Here is a 26,255-nt window from a genome sequence, read left to right as displayed (position 1 = left end):
CATGTCTGGACTAGATAAACAGTTCAATGCAATACTGTACATGTCACAATGACAATTTCTGCTGAACTGACACAAAGGGTTATGATCTCTAACTCTTATCTGACTAACAGTGTTGCCAACACATCCAGAGAAGGGAAAAGCTGGATGTTATTATCATGTTGATAAAAAACACATGTTCTCAATAGTACATTAACAATGGCCTAATGTCTTTGTGTGTACTGCTTTAAACCTATACACTTCAAAATGAAGAAAACTAAACAAAGTCAACTATCTTTACTGTGAGTCTTTAGCTGAGTTTAGACATAAAACTGGCTGCAAAATTAAAGTCATAAATTCTATTTAAAAAAGTATTACAGTCCTAGTGACTGGGGGCATTCACCACTTTCACATTAATCAAAAAAAAAAAAAAACATTTACCAAGTTAAATATTATTTGAAGACTCTTTATTCAGTCTGGACGCTCTGTAGCCTCTGGTTACGATGAACAGATATCACACTTTGATGTTTTCTTACTGTCTGTTATAATTAGACTAATCACTTATGACAGGACTTTTAAGATTAATAGGATATATTGTAATCCAGTTGTTAATTGAAACTCTGCTTCCACTCTCTCACCCGGAGCCACGGCCTTCCTCAAAAGACAACACTCCTTTTATTATTTGTGTGTTTTGTAGTGCAGGGAGAGATGTGTATGAGGCCCACCTCATAATGTACTTCTGATGCTGCTGTGTGTTTGTGTTTGTGTTTGTTGCACTGAAAATGAACTTGGATCAATGAGAGTGCTGTTTTGCAAAGTTTAAAGCCCCAGTATGTAACGTACTTGGCTTTTTATTAGCAAAAATCAAATATGTCTTTCATAAATACGTATTTCATTGAAGTCAAATCACACCCGCATACAAATGAAAGCTTTCTCGTACCTTAGAATGAGTTACAAATACATGAGTCGTTACAAATACATAAGTGGGTGACGCCCCGAACCGAGGCGGCCATGTTGCATCACCATTTTTTACGTTGAGTGGCAGCGTGACCGCAGGTAACCACGGAAACTCAGCGGAGCTGTCGGCTCGGGGAGAAAGTTTTCCAGGTAGCGCCTGTTAAAACTGTCACCACTGTGTAGTGTGAGGAAGGACAGAGGCTCTGGTGTTGCATTCAGGTGCAGTCAGGCAGACGGCCGTCGGCAAACCAACCGGATGGCATCTTACTGGACGAGAGAAAGACAGTAAAACGTGGGTCAGGTAAACAATACCACATCACCATGACAACATATTGTCACGCCTGTATTGTTTTGCCTCGTGCTGGCGGACCACTTGTTTATCCTGTTACATGCAGCGTCTGTTGTCTGTCTGACGTCTGCCCGATTTCACGTGAATGCAACATCAAGAATACGTTCAGATATGCAACTGCACCGCTAAATGGGGGGAATTCCTACACATTCTACCTATAAACAGCTCAATAAATCAATATTTTTCTTTTCCCCATTCTATTTCCAAGTCATTTTCCCTTCTAAATGTCTTCCTCTGTTCTTCCTGGTTCCTGTTCTACTGGTCACAGCGTCCTGTTGCTCAGTGGGCTCTGCTGGGTAAAAAAGGCCCCTGGATGTCTGAGGCTCCTCAGGGGCCTGGTCCCATTGTTGTGGTTAGTAATCCGTGTGTGTGTCTGCTGGTTGCCTCTGGGCAGCTGGTGCTTCAGAGTCTTAATCCAGGGACTCCTCTGTGATACTGTCGGTGCTTCTGCTCCTTCTCCCCCCCCCCTCTCTTCACCACGGTCTCCAGCCGGTGTTTGGTTCGGCTGCGTATATTTATTTAGTGTCTGCAGATTGATCACACTGGTTTGTATTTAACCTACTTAGGAGGAGAGCGAGCATGCTAAGCTGAGCCCCCTGCAGGATTTAACATTTCCAACTGTCAGGATGAATTAACCAGCACTAATACCACTTTCATCCCTCGCTGGGTTCCTTCAGTGGAGTGACTCACGGCTCTGTAACGCCGAGCAGGAGGATGTTGGAGCGTTTCTCCGAGTGATTCATCCATGTTGATTAGACTCTGATCTACTCCCAGGGGCTTCTGAGGGAAAAAAAAGAAAAAGAAAAAAAAAGGCACTGGGGTTTAATTTAAAAAACAATCATTCAGAGGAAGACAATTCTGAACCACAAGTTTACAACTTAATGTGTGTACTGACGACATTCAGTGTGAGTTACTCTCTCAAACACTCACTCGATCATTTTAAGACACGTTCTGGTTGTTAAACCTGTTTACAAGATAACAGAGAGGATTTTTTTTTAAATCATATCTTATCCTCTGCACACACAGACTAAATCTTCTGTACACAATTAATTAGGGCAGTATATTTTCATTTACTTGCATGTAACATCTATACACCCTGGACACATAACCTGTCTATCACAGGGCTGATATGTATATTGTGTATGTGAAATATTATTTTCCATGTATGTATTTCATCCATCTCTATACATCAGGTAATGTAGCCATATCTTTGTCATCATTTTTTTTTTTACAATGTGAATAAATGCAGAAGAAAATGTAGAGACGAGACTTCAGGTTTTAAAGACATGACTGTCGACATGAGTGGGCCTGTTTACTTAAAGGAAATGAAACAGTGTTTCAGTCTGTATCCAATAGATGTGATTGATTAGAATAGAAATCAGTGAGTGTGTGTGTGTGTGTGTGTGTGTGTGTGTGTGTGTGTGTGTGTGTGTGTGTGTGTGTGTGTGTGTGTGTGTCTGAGACAGGTAGTGAAATTACACTGCACCGAGACATTAATGCACCTCATGACTAAGACCAGACGAACAGCACGACTCAGTCTGTCCATCACTCTGGTCCAGACACGAGCGTCTCAGTAGCTGCAGCACCGTGAGGCTGACGGTGGTTCTGATGGAGGATTACCACAACATTTCACTGTGTTTCGTCTGCCACCATCATCAGGGTGTCAAACACACTTTTCCCTGACTGCAGACTGGTTCTAATGTTCATCTAAATGTATTTAAAGGGATAGTTCACCCAAAATTCAAATTGCACTCATTATCTACTCACCCTCATGTCAACTAAGAGCTGTGAGAATTTTGCCTTCTCTGAGTTACAGGGGGGTCCGCACAGCAGTATTTGTCCATAATAGTCTACTTGCCAGCCCATAGGGCCCCATTGTGAACCCGGAAATGTTGAGTACCCCAACGTTTTATGTTAGAAATATATAGTATGGGTCCCCAGTATTCAGAAACTGCCGGATGCTAACTTATATATATTGGGCAATTAGCACAATTGACATAATTAGCATAAATTAGCATAATTTCCTATATGGGCAATATTTCAACAAAATTGACTTGGCTGATCTGGGCAATATTAGTGTGGTTTTAGGGGTTATTGATGATGCTGAATCCATTTCTGACATTTTCAAAATTCAAAATGGCTGTCTAAACCGGTAGTGACCAGATTTAAACCGCCAGTGGGCCGATTTTGATGGATTTCAATCTGGTCCCTTCCGGTTTAGACAGCCATTTTGAATTTTGAAAATGTCAGAAATGGATTCAGCATCATCAATAACCCCTAAAACCACTCCAATATTGCCCAGATCAGCCAAGTAAATTTTGCTGAAATATTGCCCATATAGGAAATTATGCTAATTTATGCTAATTATGTCAATTGTGCTAATTGCCCAATATATATAAGTTAGCATCCGGCAGTTTCTGAATACTGGGGACCCATACTATATATTTCTAACATAAAACTTTGGGGTACTCAACATTTCCGGGTACTCATTTTTGGCAAGTAGACTATAATGGTTGTGAATGGATATCAATTTTCTTCGTCCAAAAAAACACACCAAAAAACATCAAAATACCTCCATGCTACTCCTCTGTAATGTCCCTCTTGTATTGAAGCCCCGACATGAGAAATTGTCCTGAAAAAAAGTCTATATTTTAAGATTTTTTGTAGCAGAAGCTCCCAGTGTCTCAGTTCACTGCTCTTCCTGTGTCTGTGCAAATCTCGCGTGATTTGCACTGACCGGCGGAACAATTTCTCATGTCGGGGCTTCAATACAAGAGGGACATTACAGACGAGCAGTATGGAGGTATTTGGATGTTTTTTGGTGTGTCTTTTTGGACGAGGAAAGTTGGTATCCATTCACAACCATTATATGGACAAATACTGCTGCGCGGACCCCCCTGTAACTCAGAGAAGGCATGGAGGACTCTGAAAATTCTCACAGCTCTTGGTCGACATGAGGGTGAGTAGATAATGAGTGAAATTTGAATTTTGGGTGAACTATCCCTTTAACTTTATTTTAATTTCTTTTAATCCGAATATATGTATAGATATTTACATTGTTTTACTTATTTTAGCACACAAGTCTTAATCAGGTCTCTGCTCCCTCAAAATGTTTTTTTTTCTTTTTAAATATCAAACAGTTTTAATTCTCTAAAAGTGTAAAACTTCATGCTACACTCATCAGATTGATGCGTGATGAAGGGTTGTTTTAATTTCTTGCCTCAAATAGCCTGTATGAGGACTAGTTTTACCCCCCCCCTCCCCAAGTACACACACACATACACACACACACACACACACACACCGCCACCACCTTGTTTTCATCTAACTGTTACATTTAAATAAGCTCTTCTCTCTCTCTCTCTCTTCCAAATCCAAGAAAATACCCCACCTCCATGAATTATAGATGAGTGTGAAGAGGATTAATTATAGCGCAGTAAAACCTGTAGCTAATGTGCTGCGTTGAGGCCGACACTAATGCTAATGACAGAGACAGAAACTTCACACTGCCACACAGGAGAGGCCCCGCACATTTACAGGGATTTGATGTTTTTAATCTTAAACTGACCTTCAGTTCCCTCAGCACCAACACCACAGGCCCCAGTAAAGACAAACACTTTACATTTCATTCTTATTATAGACTTATTATAGGGACCATTGTTTCCTATTGAATGTAAGAAGACATTAAGGGCTAGTTCACAAATTTAATGTTGGTCCTTTTGCTCTAACCGAAACTGTTTGTCTGTTTAGCTTTAAATTCTAAATCTAAATTTAATCTGACTTCCTTGGTCCGGACTTGCTTGCGTCTTCATAGATTTTTGTAACTAAAATTAAAAATCCTATGTTAAATAAAAGGGTATTTGAAGGAAAAACACTCACATTCCTACTTTTATCCCACTTTCGTCACCATAAAGACAGTATACCCAACATAGAGACAGACAACTGTCCCGTCACAGAGTCACAAAGGTTTTTGTTCTGCACCCCACTGTCAGGTCAGGTCACATACCATATGTGTTTATGTGCGTGCTTGTTTGTTTGTGTTTGTGTTCAGTTTTAAATGTGTGAATGTGGGCTGTGTGGTGTGTGTGTGTGAGTGTGTGTGTGTGTTTATTTGCAGGCGTCAACCAGTGTAGCCATGAGGAAACGGCAGCTGTCTAAATGCATTGACAAAACACTCCTGTGAAGAACACATGCACACGCGTGCGCGCACACACACACACTACTATAATTTTTACAGTCCCATATTTTTGTAACACAGTAATATACAGTAGTGTAATTAGAGTGTACTGTAGTTACACTGTATTACTAGAAGAAATATTAATACATTTCTTTACTGTATTCTTGTAACTTTACTGGTAACAGTTACTACTATACTTTAAAGTAGTAATATCAATAATGAGGGAAATTATTAATGTTAAATAGTTATTGAAATAGAAACATGTCAGCAGTGTTACATTAGCAAAGCTTTACCCCAACTCCCAACATGTTGAGTTAGCAGACACTGCTGTTTCTTCACATGTCAATGTAGCTTCAGTGAAAAAAGAAAAAAAAGAAAAGAAAGAAAATTCAGGTGACGTCTTGCTGGAGGCAGCAGTGCGCTGCCTTAATGGTCCTTTTCTTTTTTTTTACAAATTATTTATTACAGCAAAGGTCACAACATTTTTTTTAATGTTAATGTAAACAAGCTTTTAAACTGCTTTGGAACAGCACTGCTCTAAATGGAAAAAAAAAAAAAAAAAACGGCCTTGCACCATTTTCTCTTTTTTCTTTTTCTTTTTTTTACCTCTTTGACAGACATAAATGTCACAATTTTGCTACCATTTTGACTCGTTCATGCAGATTAAAAGTGATGACATACCTTATTAAGATCACTTCATCCATGCATCAGTTTTGACATCTGTGAGATAAAAGCCACACTAGTAAGGTAGGCTGTGTTATGGTGGAAAAAAAAGTGAATAGAAAACAAACTGAAAATACAAAACAAACAAACAAACAAACAAACAAACAAACAAACAAACAACCAAAAAAAAAGCCTAAATGATCTTTTGGCTTCAGATAAGTTTCTAATTTCCAAGATCTCCTTGTTTCTCCTTCCCAAGATGCTCAGCTGTAATGTTGTAATGTTTGCCATTATTGAAAATAATATGCTGTATTTTCAACAGTGCTGTAATCACATTCCCTTTCCTCCCAGATTGCATTGCAGTTTACAGTATAACATTGTACATGAATTCAGAAAAAAATATTGTTCAGATTTCACAGTAAAGTTTTACAGTGTATTCATGTTATGAAAATATTAAAGCCTCAGTCCACAGAGTCCACACAGCCTGAATTCAGAAACTGAGTCTTAAAACCAGATATCAGGACTTTCTGTAACTTTATGATGTCACAATGCAGTCTCTCAGCCATGCTGCCAGCTCAAGCATTGCACACACTGTAACAAAAACAAAAAAACAAAAAAATTATTAACTTGTGCATTGCAGTGAGGGACCTTATTCCAGCATCAGGGAGAGCAGAGATAACAATTATTACAACATAGCCAGCCAAGACTGAAGACGAGAGGTAACTCCTCAGCTCCCCAAAGGAGGATACAACTAAACCTCTTTGCCTCTTACACCGTGCAACCACTGGAGGACTCTTCCTATCTCTGAATCTGAAAGGGAAACTGGATGTTTCAGTGGATGTCATAAAGTCAACAACTCACTTAGCCTACATGTTGGAACCAGTTTTTTTCCTTGTAAATCTTTTGAACAACCAGAACCGCACAAAGCAATTCTCTAGAAGAGACACACCACACACAGCTGGGTTACATGGAACACAATCTTTTCATTCTAATGTCCAAAACATATCACTACAGCATGCTGGGAAATCCCTCCCGCTTACTCAGGAGGAGTAAGTTAGCTGGAGTATTTCCAGCATTGAATGCTGTGCTGTTACTCTAGCATATCAAAACAGGATTACTTTTTAATTCATTCTTTTTTTTTTTTTTGGAAAGCAGGTGAGAATCAACAGTCTGTCACTGCAGACAGAAATCATAAATGTACAAGCATACAGACATATTCACATAGTAAACATACACACACACATATACCAAGACATTAAACAAGAAATAAATAACAGAAACAACAATCAAAACATGATTTCTGACAGATATATATACTGTATATAAAATATAGATTTACACAGACTGTTACATTTCATTTTTACTGTCAGTTCGGGTTTCTTTAACCTTCAAATTTTTTTTTGACTGATAGTGCTAACGCTATCTATGTTGCAAATGGGAAAGGTAACAAATACCTCCTTTAAAACCACAAATACGTCTAAACACAACACAACACAACACAACACAGGACATCTATTATGCATTAATGATACAAAAAACAAGTGAAATATCAAATGCAGGGTTGGCTTTGACTTGAAATACAATAGTTTTACATTTTACTGTTACTGCAGTGGAAACAAGTAAAATTTAAACCCGATATTGAATATTTAATTATTTTTTTTCAATGGTTCTTTAGCTAAATGAAACAAAGATGAGCTGATCAGACTGCAGGTATAGGTCCACTTGAGGTCACAGCTTTTAATGAGAAGTCACTTTATATTTCCTTAATATTCCACAGGAGCTGTGAGGAGTCAGTAATTCTGTTTGCCTGCAGGCGGAGACTGTCTCTGCTAACTGGACTCTTCCTCCAACATGGATGTTTTGGAAGTAGTCTGTCTGATGTGCGCTCAAGCCCGGGGGGGGCCAGAGCTAAAATGAGACTGGAACTCAGCGCAGTTTAATCCAGAATGACGTGCTGGAACCCAAATCTGCTCCTGAGACTGAAGAATAAACTGTTATTGTTATTTAGAGAGAAAACACCAAACGCCTGCAGGAAATGATGCATATGGACAGAGTGAGGACACGGAGGAGGAGGAGGAGGAGGAGGAAGAGGAGGAGGAGGAGGAGGAGGGGTCCATGTCTGCTGTGACCTCCTGACCTCTCGTCTCAGCATGAGGCTGGGACACCCCGGGTTAGATGTTCTTCAGTAGAGGAAACACCCTTAACAACGCACTGTAAAAAAAAATACACATCCAAAACAGGACTCATCAGGACTTTTGTTGTCTTCACTTCCACTAAAATTAGCAGATATACAATAATAAAAACTTGTTAACCCATTCTCCACTGTCTGTCAGTTGAGCTTGCCCTTTAGTTGAGGACACACACAACTGCGAGGAGCACTGTCATCATATTATATGCACCGACACAGCACGCACGCACACACACACACACACACACACACACACACACACACACACACACACACACACACACAGACAGATGCATGAGAAAGGGAGTGAGCTGCTATAGCCGCCATGCAGACTGGTAAAACACATCTGTTACGTCTCATCCTGGGTGGGTTCTCCTGTAAAAAGGCTCCATGTGACGCGTTTCGATGAATGACTGTGTGTTTTTAAAACTTATTTCAGCTCACACTTTCATCCCTATGCTGTGTTTCTGAATTGGGCGTCTCATTGGAATTCTTTCCTTGACCCAGTTTACATGCAACAGGGAAAATCCAATAGTTGACCGAAGCATGTCGGCCTCCTCAACACTATAGGTGGCGGTATGCGTCGTTTCAGCAGGTTAAAGGGATAGTTCACCCAAAATTCAATTTTTTTCATTATCTACTCACCCTCATGTCGACTAAGGGCTTGGAGAAGTTTCAGAGTCCTTCGTGCCTTCTCTGAATTTGGTGTACACCCATTTTTCTGGTGTACGCAAGTTTCATAAATGAGGGCCACTATCTACTCACCCTCATGTCGACTAAGGGCTGGGAGAAGTTTCAGAGTTACCTGTGGCTTCTCTGAGTTACAGTCCAAATTGGACGGACCAGGAAGAGGAGCTTCTGCTACAAACAAGCTTGAAATATAGACTTATTTAATTTTTTTCTGAACAATTTCTCATGTTGGGGCTTCAATACAAGACGGACATTACATACGAGCAGCATGGAGGTATTTGGATGTTTTTTGGTGTGTCTTCTTGTTACGAAGACAGTTGGTATCCATTTGCAAATGAAACTTCTCCCAGCCTTTATTCGACATGAGGGTGAGTAGATAATGAGTGCAATTTGAATTTTGGGTGAACTATCCCTTTAACAGGTTATTTACCAGAGAACAAGGGGGTTTAAGAGTGGCTGCTTCACTGTTTGTGACTGTCTTTCACATGACTTTGGAACCTGGCTGCAGGGTTTAGTCAGTGATGTTGGGAACCATTGGATGCTGGATATGTTCCAGTCCATCCTGAAGGTGCTGGATGGAGTCAAAGTTGGGATATCTATCTATATCTATCTATAATACAAAAGCCTCATTTGTCAAACGTCTAACTCTAAATTTACAAAGTTTATATTTTCTGCCTCAGTGAGTTGAAAGCAGTTTCCTTTCGAGCCTCGTCACTTTTTACAGCATGAAAAAAGGCGCCTTGGCATCACAGTGTGGCAGCCTCTGATGAGCTGTGACAGCCAAGGAGCGTACCTGTCCGGAGCCCTCTGCTACAGCCGCTCTGACACACAGGCTTTATGCAACCTCGGTCTGAGCTCATTAAACGTGAAGACAAACAAACAACAACCAAATATAGAGCTGAGGCGACCACAGAGTCATGAAGCTTAAAAAAGTTTGGACAAATCTGACAGAGGAAAGTTCATGGGACCAATTTTTTACCCTCAACTCAAAAACAGTAAGCAGCTTTCAACAGCATCTCACAGACTTCTTCAGGGAGTCGTCACATCAGCAAAATTCCACACTCCGCCAAAGCTAACAATGGTATCAGTGTAATGTGTAAGGGATAATGTAGATTGAGCCGGTCGTTGCCTCCGTAGCATAGCTCTGAGCAGCTTGCGGCTCTGCTCCGCCGATCTAAAGTCAGCTTGCACCGACAATTGGAGAAATTAACCCCTTTGTTTCTCCATAACGACTGGCTCACTCTACATTATCCTGCTTATTATACGGCTTACGAGCGAATTAAATAATTTGAGACACAATGTTGATCAAAATATGAATTTTATTGGTTTATAAATAGCATCAAAGAGCCTACAGCTTTTATTGGTTTATAAATTATAAATGAATACATTGGGTAAATCTCCGCCCACAATGATTCAGCAGCGGCAAGGATTGGTACGTAAAGTTTTTATTTAGAATTTCTATTTAATTGGACATTGCTGTTGATGATAACGTTTCATAGGATCAAAGTGGCTTTCCTAGCAACTGTGTTATAGCCTACTGTTATCCACAAGTGTCCGAACATCAAAAACAGAAGCCGGTTTTGCTCTTCCGGTGGAATTGTATGTTTACGTTTCCATGGTTTCTGTAGTTCTCATAGTTGTGTTAAACGCATGGATTAATTAACGCTGGCTTTTAACAATGAATGTCCACTTTTGTGATATCCATTGTAAGCTGGCGTGATGACCCATGTGTTTTACAGATTTTTGAGGAAAAAGAAAAAGATCCATGCATTTATGTGACTACTGAAACCATGGAAACATAAACATACAATTCCACCGGACGTTTTTGACGTAATTCATTGGTAGGATTCGACTAATCTAGAGCTGCTCTCTGTGACAGACTTGGAGACCCGGATGGAGATGGAGATCCATCCATTTCTGCTGTTCACCCGCTCTCTGGTCCTTCACACTCATAAACCACTCAAGTCTTCTCTCAGTGCAGGATCTTGTCTTTGAACTCACATTAGCAGGTTTGTGGGATTTTTTCCTTCCATACTTCCCACCACTCAGCGTGATGCCTCACTTCTCTGGGTGTGTGCTGTTGAACCTGCACCAGATCGGATTTAGAATCCTCTGCTACTGGTCTGGAATTACATTTACATCCTTTTTCCACCAAAATTAGCAAAGTCAAACGCAGGGTGGGTGTGTGCTACGTAAGTGCATTTGATGACGTCTCTTCTTGCAGATGTGTGTGACTGGCAGTGGAAAAGCAGTCAATCAGCTTGTAGCATTTGCATTTTTTGTGTGGAAATAGGGTATGTCATTTTATTTGCTTCTTCCCTCTTGACAGAGGTTTTTTTTTTTTTTCTTTCTTTTTTTTTTTTTTTTTTACCTCCAAGTGCTTTAAGAACAGCTTTGTTCCAGCTGCAATCACACTAGTGAACAAGCTTTAAGGAAACACTGCACAATTTTCACAAACCTTTCTGGAGTCTTGTGCTTTTTTGCCTTCTTTTTTGTGTTTTGGAATGTTTTAATTGGTATTTATTGGAGACTCTTAAGCATCTTGATTAGCACTGGGGCACTAATTGTTTTAAAGCAGATATCAGTGGAATGTTTTTGTTAATATAAGTCCTAAATAGTCCTATTTTCCGTCAGCAATCACTTACATGAAGTATTTCAGCCTAAACACGAGTCTCTCCGTCACTCTGCTCTGCTGTAACCCGAGGAGAAAATTTTCCTTGTGGGATACAAGTGTTATCCAATGAGGAGAGAGAACGGCATGAAGGGCTGTGTGTGCAGCCAAGGGATGCGCGTGAATGTGGTGACGTAGCACGAGGACCAATTGATGCCTGACAAGGGCGGGGGCTGCTAACTCATGGTGCGTTCAAAGAAACTCGTACTTTGTGTTTTTCCTTCCTGTGAAGTCATACCAGTTCGATCTGGTACGAGTTCACGGGTCGGAAGTTACGAGTGGCCGTTATAGGGAACTTTCACAGACAACAGGATGGTAAAAACACGAGCTACGGGTTACCTGGAACGCTACCAAGTCGTAGTTGTGACTTGAAGCTGTAACTTACGGTTTCAAAAGCCTGCCTTGAACGCAGCATTAGCCGAAACGGCCATGAAGCTGATATCTGCTTTAAGTCATTGTTTTTAATGGTCTTATTCACTGTCTTATGTTAACTGTGTTTGATGCATTACACATTTTACTGCACAACATGTTTATCTATGGGAACAATATAGGGACTCACTATAAGGTGTTTGTTGTCAATGAAAAATTGACTGGTAACATTTTATAATAAGTACACACTATTAAGCATTAGTTAAGCATTAAATACTGAATTCATCATTTATAACACATGAATACTCATTAGTATGTAGTTTATAAACAGTTAAAAATGTTTTGCTCATCACTGATAAGCTCTAACTGTATTTATAAACTACATACTAATGAGTATTCATGCGTTATAAATGAAGAATTCAGTATTTATTAATGCTTAACTAATTCTTAAAGGGATAGTAGCATTTTTTAAAGTACCAACTGCTGATCGGCGGGCGCTAACCCTGGGCGGAGGGATACGTGAGTTGGTTAGGTCCAAATAAAAACTGCATTTTTCCTGCACTTTGAGGGGCTGGAAAAATTATATTATAGCGAACAATGGAACTGTGTTTTTTTTTTTTTTTTTTCAGGTAAAACCTCTTTTAGGCCACGAAAATAGGCCGTTTCTTTGGGTCTGTTCACAACACTGTATGTTGTAAATCTCTGGGCAGGGCTATGGGCTGGCGTTGCTAACGGGAGGAGTGCAGAGAGTCTTCTACTGCAATTAAAGTAATTAGGGGCTACTTGTAGATCATACAACCCCACTTTTAAAAAAAATGCTACTACCCCTTTAATAGTGTGTACTTATAAAGTGTTACCTATTGACTCTGCAAAAGACACAGGATTTTAGACAGAGATATTGATTATCATGGAGTAATAAAACACAGTAAAACTTTGCTGGTCATTAATCCACTCCAAATAGCAGTGTGGATAAAATATAAAGATATGTACAAGCTGCAATGACCACTGCTTCTGTTTCTGATCGGTACTGATGTAAACACAACACTCGTGGTGCTGTTACACTGCAGCTACACTGCTCAGGGATGTAAGAGTGAGCAGCTCTGAAACAAGTCAAAAACACGCAGGCAGCTCACTCCCTCCACTGGGTGTGTTTGTGTGTGTGTGCTCTGTTGTGCATTTGATGCCATCTCTCCTTGCAACAGTGTGTCCCCACTCTTAGTCTGAACAGAAAGACAGACTCAGGGTCAGTCAGCTGCCTGTACCCTGGTGGAAACAGGTCTACATCCTTTCTGTAGGAGGTGGAGTTCCCTCCTCAGGGCTCCAGCTGTGAAGACTAAAAGGACACAATCTCCCTGTCATACTTTTTTCTTTAAGTGCTCTCTATAAATCTGTCGGGATGTGGGTGTTACAGAATCCTGAGCTGGGTGGTGCATGTGCAGGGAGATTCCTCCTCTTTCCTCCTCACGGAACTTTATTGTCTGTTCTGTGTTGTGTTGTGTGTTTTTCATCTCATTGCAAAACACATTTCCCTCACGGAGACAATAAACACGATGAGGCAACAAGTCAACCAGCAGGGGCTTCTGGGAAATGTAGTCTTGAACGACGTGGTGGTGCGGTGAACAAGTTCTTATTTTGCAGATCGTTAAGTGTGCGTTCCTGCTAGAACCCCTCAGAGTCTTGTCGTCCAATCAGAGCAGGAGAAAAAAAAACTGTGAGAAATAGTCAGACTCTCACTTTACTGACATTTAAATCAGGTACATACACTCACACACATACACACACACACAGTACTTGGCAATTCGTGGTGACTCAGCGTGTCTGTGGGCGGAGCATCTGAGTCACCCTCAAACATCTACAGAGCCAATAATACATTCCTCCATCCATCCATCCATCCCTTCATCCCTGCACACCTCCATCATCCCTCCATCAGACTCAGGACATCGCTGAGGATCGATGTGATTTTCTTTCAATCTTGGCTGGATGTTTGTCTCTGCACGTTGTTTTGTTGTTTCAATGCTAAAATTGTTGTTTTCTCTGATGAACAAGTAAACTCGGTTACATAACAACTTTAACTTCAGCTTCTCACCAGCAGGATCACGTCATTATCTATACCTCCATTCTCACACATTCATTTATATATATATTATTCATTCACTTCCCTCCAATCATTCAGTCATTTGGATGAATGGATGATTTCCATGTATTTACTGTAACCATTCGTTAAAACAAAGCTTTCCCCAGCGTGCAGTGAGGTGAGGGTTTGTGAAAAGAAGTTAAAAACATCCCAGCACAGCCCCTGATTGGCTGGATAATTAATTGGATGAGTTTAAATGTTTACAGATGTGTTTTACAGTCCTCTGTCAGGCTTTTCTTCTTATTTTCTACCTCTGTTTTTGTTTCTAGTCACTGTCGCCATAGCAACATCAAACCCAAACACTAAACAAAGGCACAGCTGAAAACTGTGTGTGCGTGTGCAAGTGTGTGTGTGGTTATGTAACAGGCAGTAACTATTTGACTCAGCCAACAACTTCAACAGAAAGAAAGAGAGAGAGTGAAGCAGACCAATCAGAGGGCAGAACACAGGCATGTCAGGCTGATGTGGGCTTCATGTCTTATCTGCTCATGTACATGTGTTTATTCCAACTTTCAATATGAGTTGATAACTCTGCATGGTTACTGACTGGAGAGATGTTTGTCTGCACACAGTCGACTCTATGATGTATGGCTATGTAGCCTACTGGTACCAGGCAAATTAAGTTATCAACTTATTAATGTAAATATATTATTCCATCCAAACCTTTAATCTTGACGAGCTTCCCACAGAGTTTCCCCACCATCTGTTCAGCACCATCCACCCATTGTTGCAGGCAGGGCTGGAGCCAATCCCAGCTGACTGATAGGGTCCTGGACAGGTCACCAGTCTATAACGTGGCCACATGGAGATGGCAATGCACACACTCACATGCTGTGTCTCAATTTGAATATTGAGTATGTAAGTGCATTCACACTGACAATATGGTAAAATGTACCTGGATGGTGCACTTATATAACGGTCAAAAGTTTGAGTGTGGAACGATGGACACTTCCCACCCTCAAGGATTGCCGTCTTGGCTATGTAGCGGAATATGTAAATCACCATGTCGGGAGAGCCGGCAAATTCGGCCATTGTCATAATCCCTATAGTTTTAGGTGTAGGTTCGTTACCTTTAATTGTCGGAGCAAACTGTTTTTAGATCGGCGGAGCAGAGCCGTGAGCTGCTCAGAGCTACGCTACAGAGGCTAATGGAATTTTTTGGTTTACCTCATCAAACTCATCAAATACACAATCCAACAACTCCAAAACACTCTGGTGGACAAGTTGTGACCTGCACATTCACCACACTATGAGATAATAACGGCACGTTACGAGATGGAGTTGTTTTCAAGGCATCGGGTCTGGGCTTCAGCCATGGTTTTAATTTTCAGGCCCATTCACACCTCTATTCCATGGTTTATGTTTTTCCCGGGTAGGATTTCCGACCACTGAGAGAACAATTAACCCAATTGTTGCATTTTTTGACCCAAAAAGAAGAATGCAACAATTGTATTAGTTTATCCCCTGAATCAAAACAAAGCAAACAAACCACAGATCTGAATACAAGAGCTCATGTTGGCATGAGACATTCTGAGGAAAAGATGTCCTTTTTTCTGTTTTTGACAATAGGAATACAACAGCCAACACACACACACACACACACACACACACACACACGTGGTGGACTGTCTTGAAGGTTGTCAGGTCTGAGAGTGGAACACTCCTGCCTCTGCTTCCCCTCAACATAATCAGCTTATAGGCTGTCACTCTCCAGTCATGTCTTCATTCTGCTTTGTATCACAGACCGGCGTCACTGCGTTGCTGTGTTGCTTGAGCTTTTCAAGGATCAGAGTCACAATGAAAATGGACGTTGTTCATCATCACAGCAGGGCTCAGGTTCTGGAGCCAGCAGATCCTGCAGGCGGTCTGACAGCTCAGGTGATGACACGGTTTGACAGAGGAGGTGAAGCAGACTCAGCTGTTAGTCAGCTACTGTCAGACAGTCAGGTCTCCTCCTGTCAGACGCACACTGACATGCACCATGTTGTATCATTTCTCCCCCACAGACCCGCTTACATCAAGAAATCCACCCTCACCCCGTTATGACATCACCGCTCAGGGTGGAAGGTGGGCTTGCTGATGCCTCAGGTGTGTCTCATGAATATTTAATGAGGCAGAAGCAGGGAATGAGGGAGGATGCCTGACTGGACTGGATGCTGCTGCGGGGGTGGGGCTCAGAGCTGATGTGTTCTGACCTGAGGTCAGCTGCGGAGTAGGAACCTAAATTAAGCTGATTTGCATACCAGTCCCAGAATTCCTCTTTGTCTCCCTAACATGCAGTGTGGTTATTCATGTGACCCCAGCAGACTCAGTTCGTCTTCAGGTTGAGTCTTCATACATTTTCAAATGATCACACAGGAAGAAAAGAGAGTCGGAATGAGAGAAGATGCTCCTGAAAAATAGAAACTGATTATGTTTTATCTTTTCAATCAGTGAAGGAAATATTAAAATCCTTGATCCTTGATCTTAAGTATCAAAGTAAGCATACGATGCAGAAAATGGTATATAGACTGTTATACTATAATTTAAAGGAGACATATTATGCCCCTTTTTCACAAATTAAAATAGTCCCCAGGTGTCTTAAAGACATGTCTGTGACATGCTTCGGTCAAAATCCCCTAAGGATCAAACATCACAGCTCTTTTCACCCTCTCCAAACAGCCCTGTTCAGAACGGCTGGTTTCAGTGCCTGTCCCTTTAAATGCAAATGAGCCACTGCTCACCTTGCCCCGCCCCCTCTACCGGTACAGGTACTCACAGGTAGGGGTGGTATTATGCAAATTCGAGAACTAATGACATCATTAGGGTCCACAGAGATGGAGCAACTCTCAAAGACAAGGCAAGAGAACAACCGGACAGGAAAGATCAACTCAGACCAGAAAAGTAGGTGGGACCAGGAGAGGCCATTATGGCTGCGGGTCTGGGAATGTAACTACAGTAGAACCACAAGATTCAGCTGCACAGGCTGTGATGAACATTATTACTGTGTTGTGTTACAAACCACTGTGTTGTGTTACAAACCATGTTTATAAAATCCCAGTCTACCACTCATCATCATCATCAGTTTTCTAAGATAACATTCTTACCCTTCCAACAGGAAACATCTATTTTAATTGCTGAGCCTTCTGGGGTGTGTTGTTTTTATTACAGTTTTGAATTTCTTAATTTGTATTTTACATCCTCCATAAATTGCTTTTATTGTATTTTTATGTACAGTACATTAAGGTAATCTTTTTAAAAAAATCCTTTTTCCTTATTAGATTAAAAATGATATTTTATCACAATGGGACTCACCTGAATAAATAAAGATTGTTTTACCGAGTGGAGATCGCGAGCTGGTGTATCTTAATGTGAACCAGCATTGACCAACCTCTACACTGGGCAGCAGAGAGGGGGGGTGGGGTGTCATTCTCACTCTTCAACAAATATCAGTAGCATCTTATAGGATAGCTTGGACCAAGAAGGATCCACCAATCCATGCCTTCATTGTGAAGCCATCGGTCTTCATCAGAGGGATTTGGCCCCTGAATTTAACAAGATGTTGAACATGAGCCCTGGTACAGCTGTTCTGTTTTCTTAGCAAATAACAAAGGTCATCTGACTCTGGAGCTACAAAAAAGTCCTTTGATTTGATCAAAAGGTCTGAGTTTTCATCAGCTGGCATATGGAAGCAGTGAGTGGACTGGAGGTTTCTCAGCTGACGACGTTTAAGGCTACAATAACAGGCACTGACGTTCACTGTCAACATCCATTTATTCACAAACATCTTTATCTTTTAACAAACACAACCATCAGACAGCAAAAACACAGAGAAACAACAAGACAGCAAGCGCACTAATGCTGCTCTCTCTCTCTCCCTATGCGAGTGTGTGTACGTGTATGTGTGTGTGTGTGTGTTGAGGTGTGGGTGGAGGGGGTATTAGTCACCACAAATGGCACAGAGCCTCTCTCTCAGTAAGTGGGTCACTCCATCTGGAGTAGAATATGGAAAAACAGCAACAACGTTTTCTACCTAACAGTTCAAAACTTGAACGCGTCCGTGTGAAGTCAGAGCAAAGTACAAACCAGCAGAACGACGTCCGAACAACTGGTTGGATCACTTTCACTTCACCCCCAAAAAAATGTTGCAAAAAAACTAAAAATCTTATAAATTAAATCTTACATGTGTTCAGGTAGAAGTTTGCAAAATTCCAGTAAAATCTTTATAAACCTAAAACTGAGTAGGACAGCTCTCCATTTAAAGTTTGATTCAGTTTGTCTTTTAATCAGCAACATTGTAATCTGCAAAATGTATAACTATATGAATGTATAGCTCTTGTATATAAATTCTCAAAAGAACACCCAAACCCTGTTTTCCTAATTAAAGGGACAATGAGGAGTTTCTATTTGGTTATAAAAAAGTCTCATATTAATGTGGATGAATCTACGTTACCCACACTTGTTAATGGCTCCATTTTCGATAAATATATCGTTTTGTCTCTATTGTTATTTTGTTATTATTAGTGGTGGCAGAAATGCTGGGCGAGCCGACCAGCTTTCTCTACTTTCGGTTTCGTGGCGAGTCATGAGAATAACGCCGCCGAATCGCCATTTTTTCACGGTATGTGATCGTCTTCGAACCTCTGACTTTAATTCCTCTGACTTTAATTCTTGATGAATGAAAACATGAGTCTGTCTCGTCAAAGAATTTCACGGTGCGAGGAGGCTCATAAATGTAGTGTGAAAACGCTTCGCTTTTCCAAAACTCCTCGTTGTCCCTTTAATATTCACCTGATGAATAAACATTCAGTAATAAGCTTTGTGCTTGATCTCTGTTGGAAAGATCACACAAGTCCTTAGTTGCAAAGTTTGCTGTAGTGGGGTGAGTTTATGGGTATTCTGGTAGAGGGTGCAGGTCTGAGAAAATAGACAGAACTTTATTCATTTACACTTTTCTCCTGAAAGTGTTCATGTCTGCCGATGTTATTGTTCAGATGTGTTTTTGTAAGATCTTCAAGCAGAATTTGAAACTGTTGACCATCAAGAATAAACCTCTGTGAGCATTTCTGGGACACCCTTCCACCCTTTAGATAACATGGTGTAAGACTCTGTCAGACTATGCTGCTTTGCCCTGTGGTGTCCCCCAGGTGTCAGTTTGGGGCCCATTTTATTTCCCATTTTAACATAAATTTCAGTACCATATCTTGTCATTTTAATGCAGCTGTTTCTTTCTATGAAACCAAATGAGCTGCATTAACTTTAAGGGGCAAATGATGATGGTGATGATAACCCCTCAGCTAACCAAATGGCCATCAGCTGAGTTGTTCTAGCAGACAATAAATACAAAGTACACTCCTGATTCCTCAGTTATTCCTATGTATCTGTGTTGAGAACCAATGCGTAAGAATGTTTCTAATAAATAAATAATAATGTAATGTTAATGATGAAACAATAGACAATAACAAGCCTGAGGTGTTGTACAGTCTGATGGATCTCCTGAACCTCTCAGTGAGTTGTCTGCTGCTGCTGTGGCTGCTTCTCTGTTGGTGTTGTCTCAGACGTCTCACACTGCATGTGTCTCTCAACAACAGTCCTGAGTCCAGACTCCTGTCAATCAGTGTCACAGTGTCTCCTCAGGTCATACTGCTGCTGTCCGCCAACACATGGCAGCTTTCATATTAGCTTTTCGTTCACTGTCATCCTGATGCTTTAATATGTCAATATGAGAAGGAGCTCTACAGATATACTACATACAACATTTTATTTTTCAGAAGCTCTAAATAGTGATGTTTATGATGTCATCTCTTTTGCTCTCTAATAAAATGGTAACCATTTTTTGAAAGATTTTTGTCAGTGACTGATCAGCTGCTTAAACCTCTGGGAAAAGAAAAGGTAAATCCCATAAATTGGCTTTGTTCTTAAGCTTTTTACTCAAACTTACCAAGGACAACCAGCTTCTATAATAAAACTCACCAGCTAACTCCTCGAACATCCCAAAAAACACAAAAGCCTCTCTGACAAAGCCAGTGAAAAGAGACAGGAAACACATAGAAACGGCTTGTTACAGCATCCAGCTCTCCAGAAATCAACAGGTATTCATTACTCAGGTAATTCTCATGTGGCACACACCCTAACAACTTGAGCAAAAGAACCCCTGCACTTCACATCTTGCATAGATTATGCAGTGCACTTTTCACACATACATTTATTTCTGGTCATACTACAGTGAGTGATGGGTGAAGATTGTAGGGCTGCTGTGTGGAGCTCCTGAGAGGTGGAGGGCGTTTCTTTCTGTGGAACTGGTTTCACTGTGAGGTTCAGTGAACTCAGGCTCCTGCTATTTAACAGTGAAACATTTCTCCACTGGGTGAATCATGTTAAGAATGGTTACCAGTGTTATTTTGGCCTCTACATTCATTAGCTACAGTGTTGATGTGTTCATCGTTCTGGATTGCTGCTGCTAGATTCTGGGGCTGATTCACTCATCCTGACTTTGTTTTGAAGTAACAGCCATACAGTATGAGTAAAGAAGGAAACATGAAGACATCCAAATCCTTTGATGTTGTCAGATTGTTTCATCTCATATTCCGAGTTTCATCCTGTATATTTAATGTTTGGCCTCATTCAGATTGAATCAGGAAGTAGTCATTACTCTTACTGTATGAGCTGATCATTACTTGTAAATTTATTATTCACTCACTCACTCACTCACTCACTCACTCACTCACTCACTCACTCACTCACTGACTCACTCACCCATTTACCTTTTGACTCCTGGCTTCTAAATGAAGAGGTATTTAAAGGGATAGTTCACCCAAAATTGAAATTTCATTCAACTCATTATCTACTCACCCTCATGTGGACTAAGGGCTGGGAGAAGTTTCAGAGTTATCCGTGGCTTCTCTGAGTTACAGGGGGTCTCGGCGTAGCAGTGCATGTCCATATAACGGTTGCAAATGGATACCAACTGTCTTCGTAACAAAAAGACACACCAAAAAACATCCAAATACCTCCATGCTGCTCGTATGTAATGTCCGTCTTGTATTGAAGCCCCAAAATGCGAAATTGTCCCGAAAAAAATTGAATAAGTCTATATTTCAAGCTTGTTTTGTAGCAGAAGCTCCTCCTCCCCGGTTCATCAAATTTGGACAAACTGGGAAGAGGACAGACCCTGGTTTGTCCAAATTTGCAATTCGGGGCTTCAATACAAGAAGGACATTACATACGAGCAGCATGGAGGTATTTGGATGTTTTTTGGTGTGTCTTTTTGTTACGAAGACAGTTGGTATCCATTTGCAACCGTTATATGGACATGCACTGCTACGCCGAGACCCCCTGTAACTCAGAGAAGCCACGGAGGACTCTGAAACTTCTCCCAGCCCTTAGTCCACATGAGGGGGAGTAGATAATGAGTGAAATTTCAATTTTGGGTGAACTATCCCTTTAATGTATGTACATATGTTAATGTATGTTCAGCAGGATACACCTACTACATCCTGGGGCTCCTTCCTGACCTCATAACCATAAAGTAAGAAGAAAGAAAGCAGCAGGTGAATATTTTATCACTGATATATTTACACAAACATCTCAACACAATAGAACAGTGTGAAAGAAACAAATATGTCTGTATAACAAAAGATATTCATAATAAATAGAGACCAATTGCCTGATGAAATCAGATTGTATCACACATGACCAGTATATCAATAACAACTATTATACATTTGTACAAAAATAGAATCATTAGAGATGTCAAAAGCCTAGTTCAAGTAAAAAATATTTGCTTGACACTCGTTAAGCCTCTCATGTAAAGAAAACATGCAACTGCAATGGAAATGCTATTTTCACCTCCAAGTAAGATCTTCAATATAGTGGAACCTTATTTTCTTTATTCATCTTTTTTATTGCTCACTTGTTTATTTCATTCATTTGCAGTTTAATATTGTTTTGTTTTTTTTAATTATTATTTGACAGCTGTAATGTAACATGATACTGACATGCTGACTGCACAGTAAAGTCAGTACAAAAATAATGTCAGTTAGAAAGGGAAATTATCTCCATGAGAATGTGTAGGTAATCACCAAACATTATGAACAACATCATGTTTGCTTTTAGTAAATAAGTGCTGAGATATTAAAGAGCCAATCTGCCCTTTCCAAGATAAATACTCACTGAGGACTTATAGGAACACCTGTAAACCTGCTACTTCATGCTAATTATCCAATCAGCCAATCACATGATGTCAGGATGAGGGATAAAATCCTACAGATCCAGGTGAGGAGCTTCACTTCATGTTGATGTGAGGAATAAGTGTGATGTCAGGTAGTCTGACTCTGTGACTAAAACTGCTGATCTCCTGGATTTTCACTCAAAAAGCCTTTGGAGGTTTTACTCAGAGTGAGGCAACAACAAAAGCCTCCAGAGTCACTCAGATAACCACCCTGCAAGTGTTCAGAGCAAAAAAAGCTTCAGACAAACAACAAGTCCAGCCTTGTTGTGGAGTGGACTACAGCTGCAGAGATCGTGCCAGGTTCCACTATGGTCACCTGAGGCTGCAGTGGACACACACTCACCAACACTGGACAGATAAAGACCTGCAGAGGCAGAGATGTTGTCATGATGCTGTGTAAAGCCCTTTCAGACAAACTGTTTTTAAAAACGGGCTTTACAAATAAATTCCCCTTGCCTTTCTCTGGTGGATCTGGGTCTGTGCTGAGGCAGCAGATGATCAAAGTCTGAGTCTGAGTCCGTGAACCAACCTGGCCCTCAGAAGCTTCAACACATTGTGGTAGTAAAGTGCTCACTCTGTGTTCTGTATATCTGCGTATTCACACAAGAAACCTCAATAAAGAAATCCAAATGTGCACAATTACTGTATCAAAGAGTAAATTCTGACTGTCTGTCATGTATCTGTGAAAATGATATCAACATTATCAAGGAGGTTCTACAGCATCTTTATGAACATCAAGAATGTGTTGAGGGACTTCTGCAACCTTCTCCAGGACAAAGACTTGTATTGTCCTAACAACCTCTACATCCTCAAGGACCCACTCTAGTGCTGGACCTCAGAAACCCCCCCCAGGGTCCTACATCCTCCTCAAAGATGATTATATTCATATAAATGTACACAGTCCAGAGGGTTTTATTTGGGGCTCTGAGTCATTTCCTCTTGATGTACAATCATGATCACAGACCGGGGCCTTCGCGTCACACTGTGAAATCATTCTCTCTGTTTTGGAAGCCCAGTACCTCCTGCAAAAAGTGGCTGAAGGTGGGCTTCTGTATAGCCTGCAAACCACCAAACTTAAAGGGATAGTAGCATTTTTTTTAAAAAGTGGGGTTGTATGATCTACAAATAGCCCCTAAGTACTTTAATTGCAGTAGAAGACTCTCTGCACTCCTCCCGTTAGCAACGCCAGCCCATAGCCCTGCCCAGAGATTTCGATTTTGTAGATAGAAAAAAAATGCTACTATCCCTTTAATGAGTTGAGGAGTGACAGGTTACCATTATCATCACAATAATGAATGCTATTCAACAGTCATATCTTGTTTGTTAAATGCTATTTTATGAGATGAGAACCAAAGAGATATGAAAACACTTCATGTTTACAGTGATGCTGACAGTATCGTTCCTCCTGCTGCAGAGAATAGAAATCAACATTGAATCTGAAGTTGCTGTTGAGTTGAAGAGAAATTCTCTCTCTGAAAAGTAGAAAAATAAAATAAAATAAAAAAGGTGTTACAAGTGATTCAACCTCATTATAATCTGAGCAAACTGAAAACAGAGAAAATAAATAAAGTGAAACCAGATGCGGACATCCTCCCCGAACGTTTCCTCCAGCTCTGTTCCCAGAAAGTTATAGAAAGAACTGAGAGAAGGTTCCACCTGACGATGACTGAAACACCACACAGCTGGACGTCTTTGTAAATCCACAGTTACTCATGTGCAGGAACACAATTAGATTATAGTGAAATAATAGTACGCAGGTTAAAGTACTGAGATTGCCCAACACACTGCTGTGTGCGTCATTTGGAGTGAGACCTTCACTGGGTTTTGAAAAAAAATTGTGAAAACTCTGATTAGTGTAAATAGTAACTACAAAGCTGTGCTGCAGATAGTAGTCTGATTACATCACATCCACACACATCACTGACTTTTTTTGATCATGTTTTTTTTATGAGAGTTCTTCTTGCCTCTGGTTCTCTGTTTTGTCTCCTTTTTTACTATAAATAAAAATATTTACCAGTGCTGGAAAATCACCTCTCAGTTTCCAGTTCAGTTTATAAAGAATATCATCATCGGGCTGCAAACTGCCATCAAATAAATAGATCAGGTCTCTTAACAGCAACAGTCTGTAGAGTCAGTCCCTCTGCATTTGTTGTTTAAATATTCACAGTCAAAATTAAAAATCCAAAGTTTGGAGCTGGGTCTCCTCTCAGCTCTGCCTCCTCCAGTTGGATGACTGACGGTGATTTACTGTCAGGCAGCGTAAATCCCTTTAAACATCCATCTGTCTGGTTGAGACGCCGTTGACGCAGAGCTGCTCGCTCGCTGCTCGCTCTGCAGGAGCAAGAAAATAAAACATTTTGGTAAAATACCCAAAATTGTGAAATAACTTGTTATCTCCCCCGTCCTGTCTGCTCAGCAGCTGGAGTCCTCGCTGCTGGTGCCCCCTCCTCCTCCTCCTCCTCCTCCTCCTCCTCCTCCTCCTCCTCCTCCTCCTCCTCCACCTCCAGACTTGGTGGAGGGAGCTGAGCCCACGGCGATCTGGCAGCCGTTGGTGACGTGACTCATGACCTTCTGTTTGAGCTGAGCGACCTGCTCCCTCAGCATGGCGGCGGTGGAGGCCAGGTCCGAGTTCTGGTTCTTCAGAACCTTCACCTTCTCCTCCAGGCGGGATATCCGCTCCAGCTTCCGCTTGCGACACTTGGACGCGGCGATGCGGTTGCGGAGCTTCTTGCGCTCGGCCTTGATCCGCTCCTGGGTCTCCAGGTCGATGGGGGACAGGGAGGGCGGGGACATGGGGTCTCCCGGCGGGTGAGGGACCTCGGGGACGGTCTGAGGGGCGTCCAGGCCTCTGCTGTGCGGCTGAGGGGCTCCGTCCGGCCCGCCGCCGCCGCCGTACGCTATCTGCCCCCCGGGGTACGGCATCTGCCCCGGGTTGTAGCTGCCCAGGTTGGTGTAGACGGGCATGTCGGCGGACATCAGGTTCCTCTGGTAGGACGCCTGCAGGGAGACGGTGCAGGACGAGGACGGGGACATGGGGCCGCCGCCCACCAGCTGGTTCTGCTTGTGAAGGTCTGCCAGGGCTTTCACGAAGCCGTCGGCGAACCCTTCCTGCTCGTTGGTGGCCTGGTTGCGGTACATGAAGGGGTTGGGGGCGTTGGGCACGGGGCTGGTGGTGACCAGACCCTGGTTGGACTGGATGATCAGGTGCTCCAGGTCGGGGGACGCCAGCTTCAGCAGGTTCATGTCCCCCGAAGACGCCGCCGCCGCAGAGGCCGAGGCCATCAAGGAGCTGTTGCCGGCAAGTCCCAGGTTGCTATGGCTCCCGCCTCTCCCTCCTGGGAAGTGGTGACCGCTCGCCATGGACATGGCCTTCTTACCCATCAGCATCTTGTTGGCCGAGTAACGCTCGTACTCGGCGGCGATGTGGCCGTAGCTGGAGACAGCGGCAGGGTGTTCGTCGTGGTAGAATGGAGTCTCCATCTTGGCCATCATTGACGAAGAGGCATCTCAGAGGAAATCTTCATAATTAGATTAACCTGAATATGAGAGGAGATTGAAATGTTCCACCGACGTCAGCGGCTGAAGGATGAAGGCAGGATGAAGAGAGGAAGAAACCAAGATGAGAAGGAGAAGAGGAGGAGGAGGAGGAGACGAAGTGTCCCTGTAGGAAAAACAAACATATCAGTGAGAGGAAGAGGAGGACCATGAGGACAGAGAGCAGACAGATTACTGAGGTGTAAACTGGAGGACTGCTGATTCTCTCCCTCTACCGCTCTCTCCCAGTGTGTGTGTGTGTGTCTGTGTGTGTGTATCTATACATGTTGTTTGTTATCTCCGATTGGAAAATGAAGCTGAGTTTTGTAAAACCGTTA

General features: G+C 41.7%; 2 protein-coding genes across 2 annotated transcripts in view; one reads left to right on the top strand and one right to left on the bottom strand.

Annotated features, from left to right (window-relative positions):
* The window catches only part of LOC310994904 (GTPase IMAP family member 9-like), a 119,470-nt gene that overhangs the window by 24,138 nt on the left and 69,077 nt on the right, over positions 1 to 26,255 (top strand). The gene's annotated exons all lie outside the window — the stretch shown is intronic.
* june (JunE proto-oncogene, AP-1 transcription factor subunit) lies at positions 24,796 to 25,964 on the bottom strand (the record flags this gene model as incomplete). The annotated part of the gene is made up of 1 exon (XM_083982945.1): positions 24,796 to 25,964. The coding sequence occupies exon 1, from the start codon at positions 25,873 to 25,875 to the stop codon at positions 24,796 to 24,798; it is 1,080 nt and encodes a 359-aa protein (XP_083839071.1). The 5' UTR covers positions 25,876 to 25,964.

Source organism: Trachurus trachurus (genome assembly GCF_905171665.1).
Source record: "Trachurus trachurus genome assembly, chromosome: 12".
NCBI lineage: Eukaryota > Metazoa > Chordata > Actinopteri > Carangiformes > Carangidae > Trachurus > Trachurus trachurus.
This window is presented reverse-complemented; position numbering and strand designations above follow the sequence as displayed.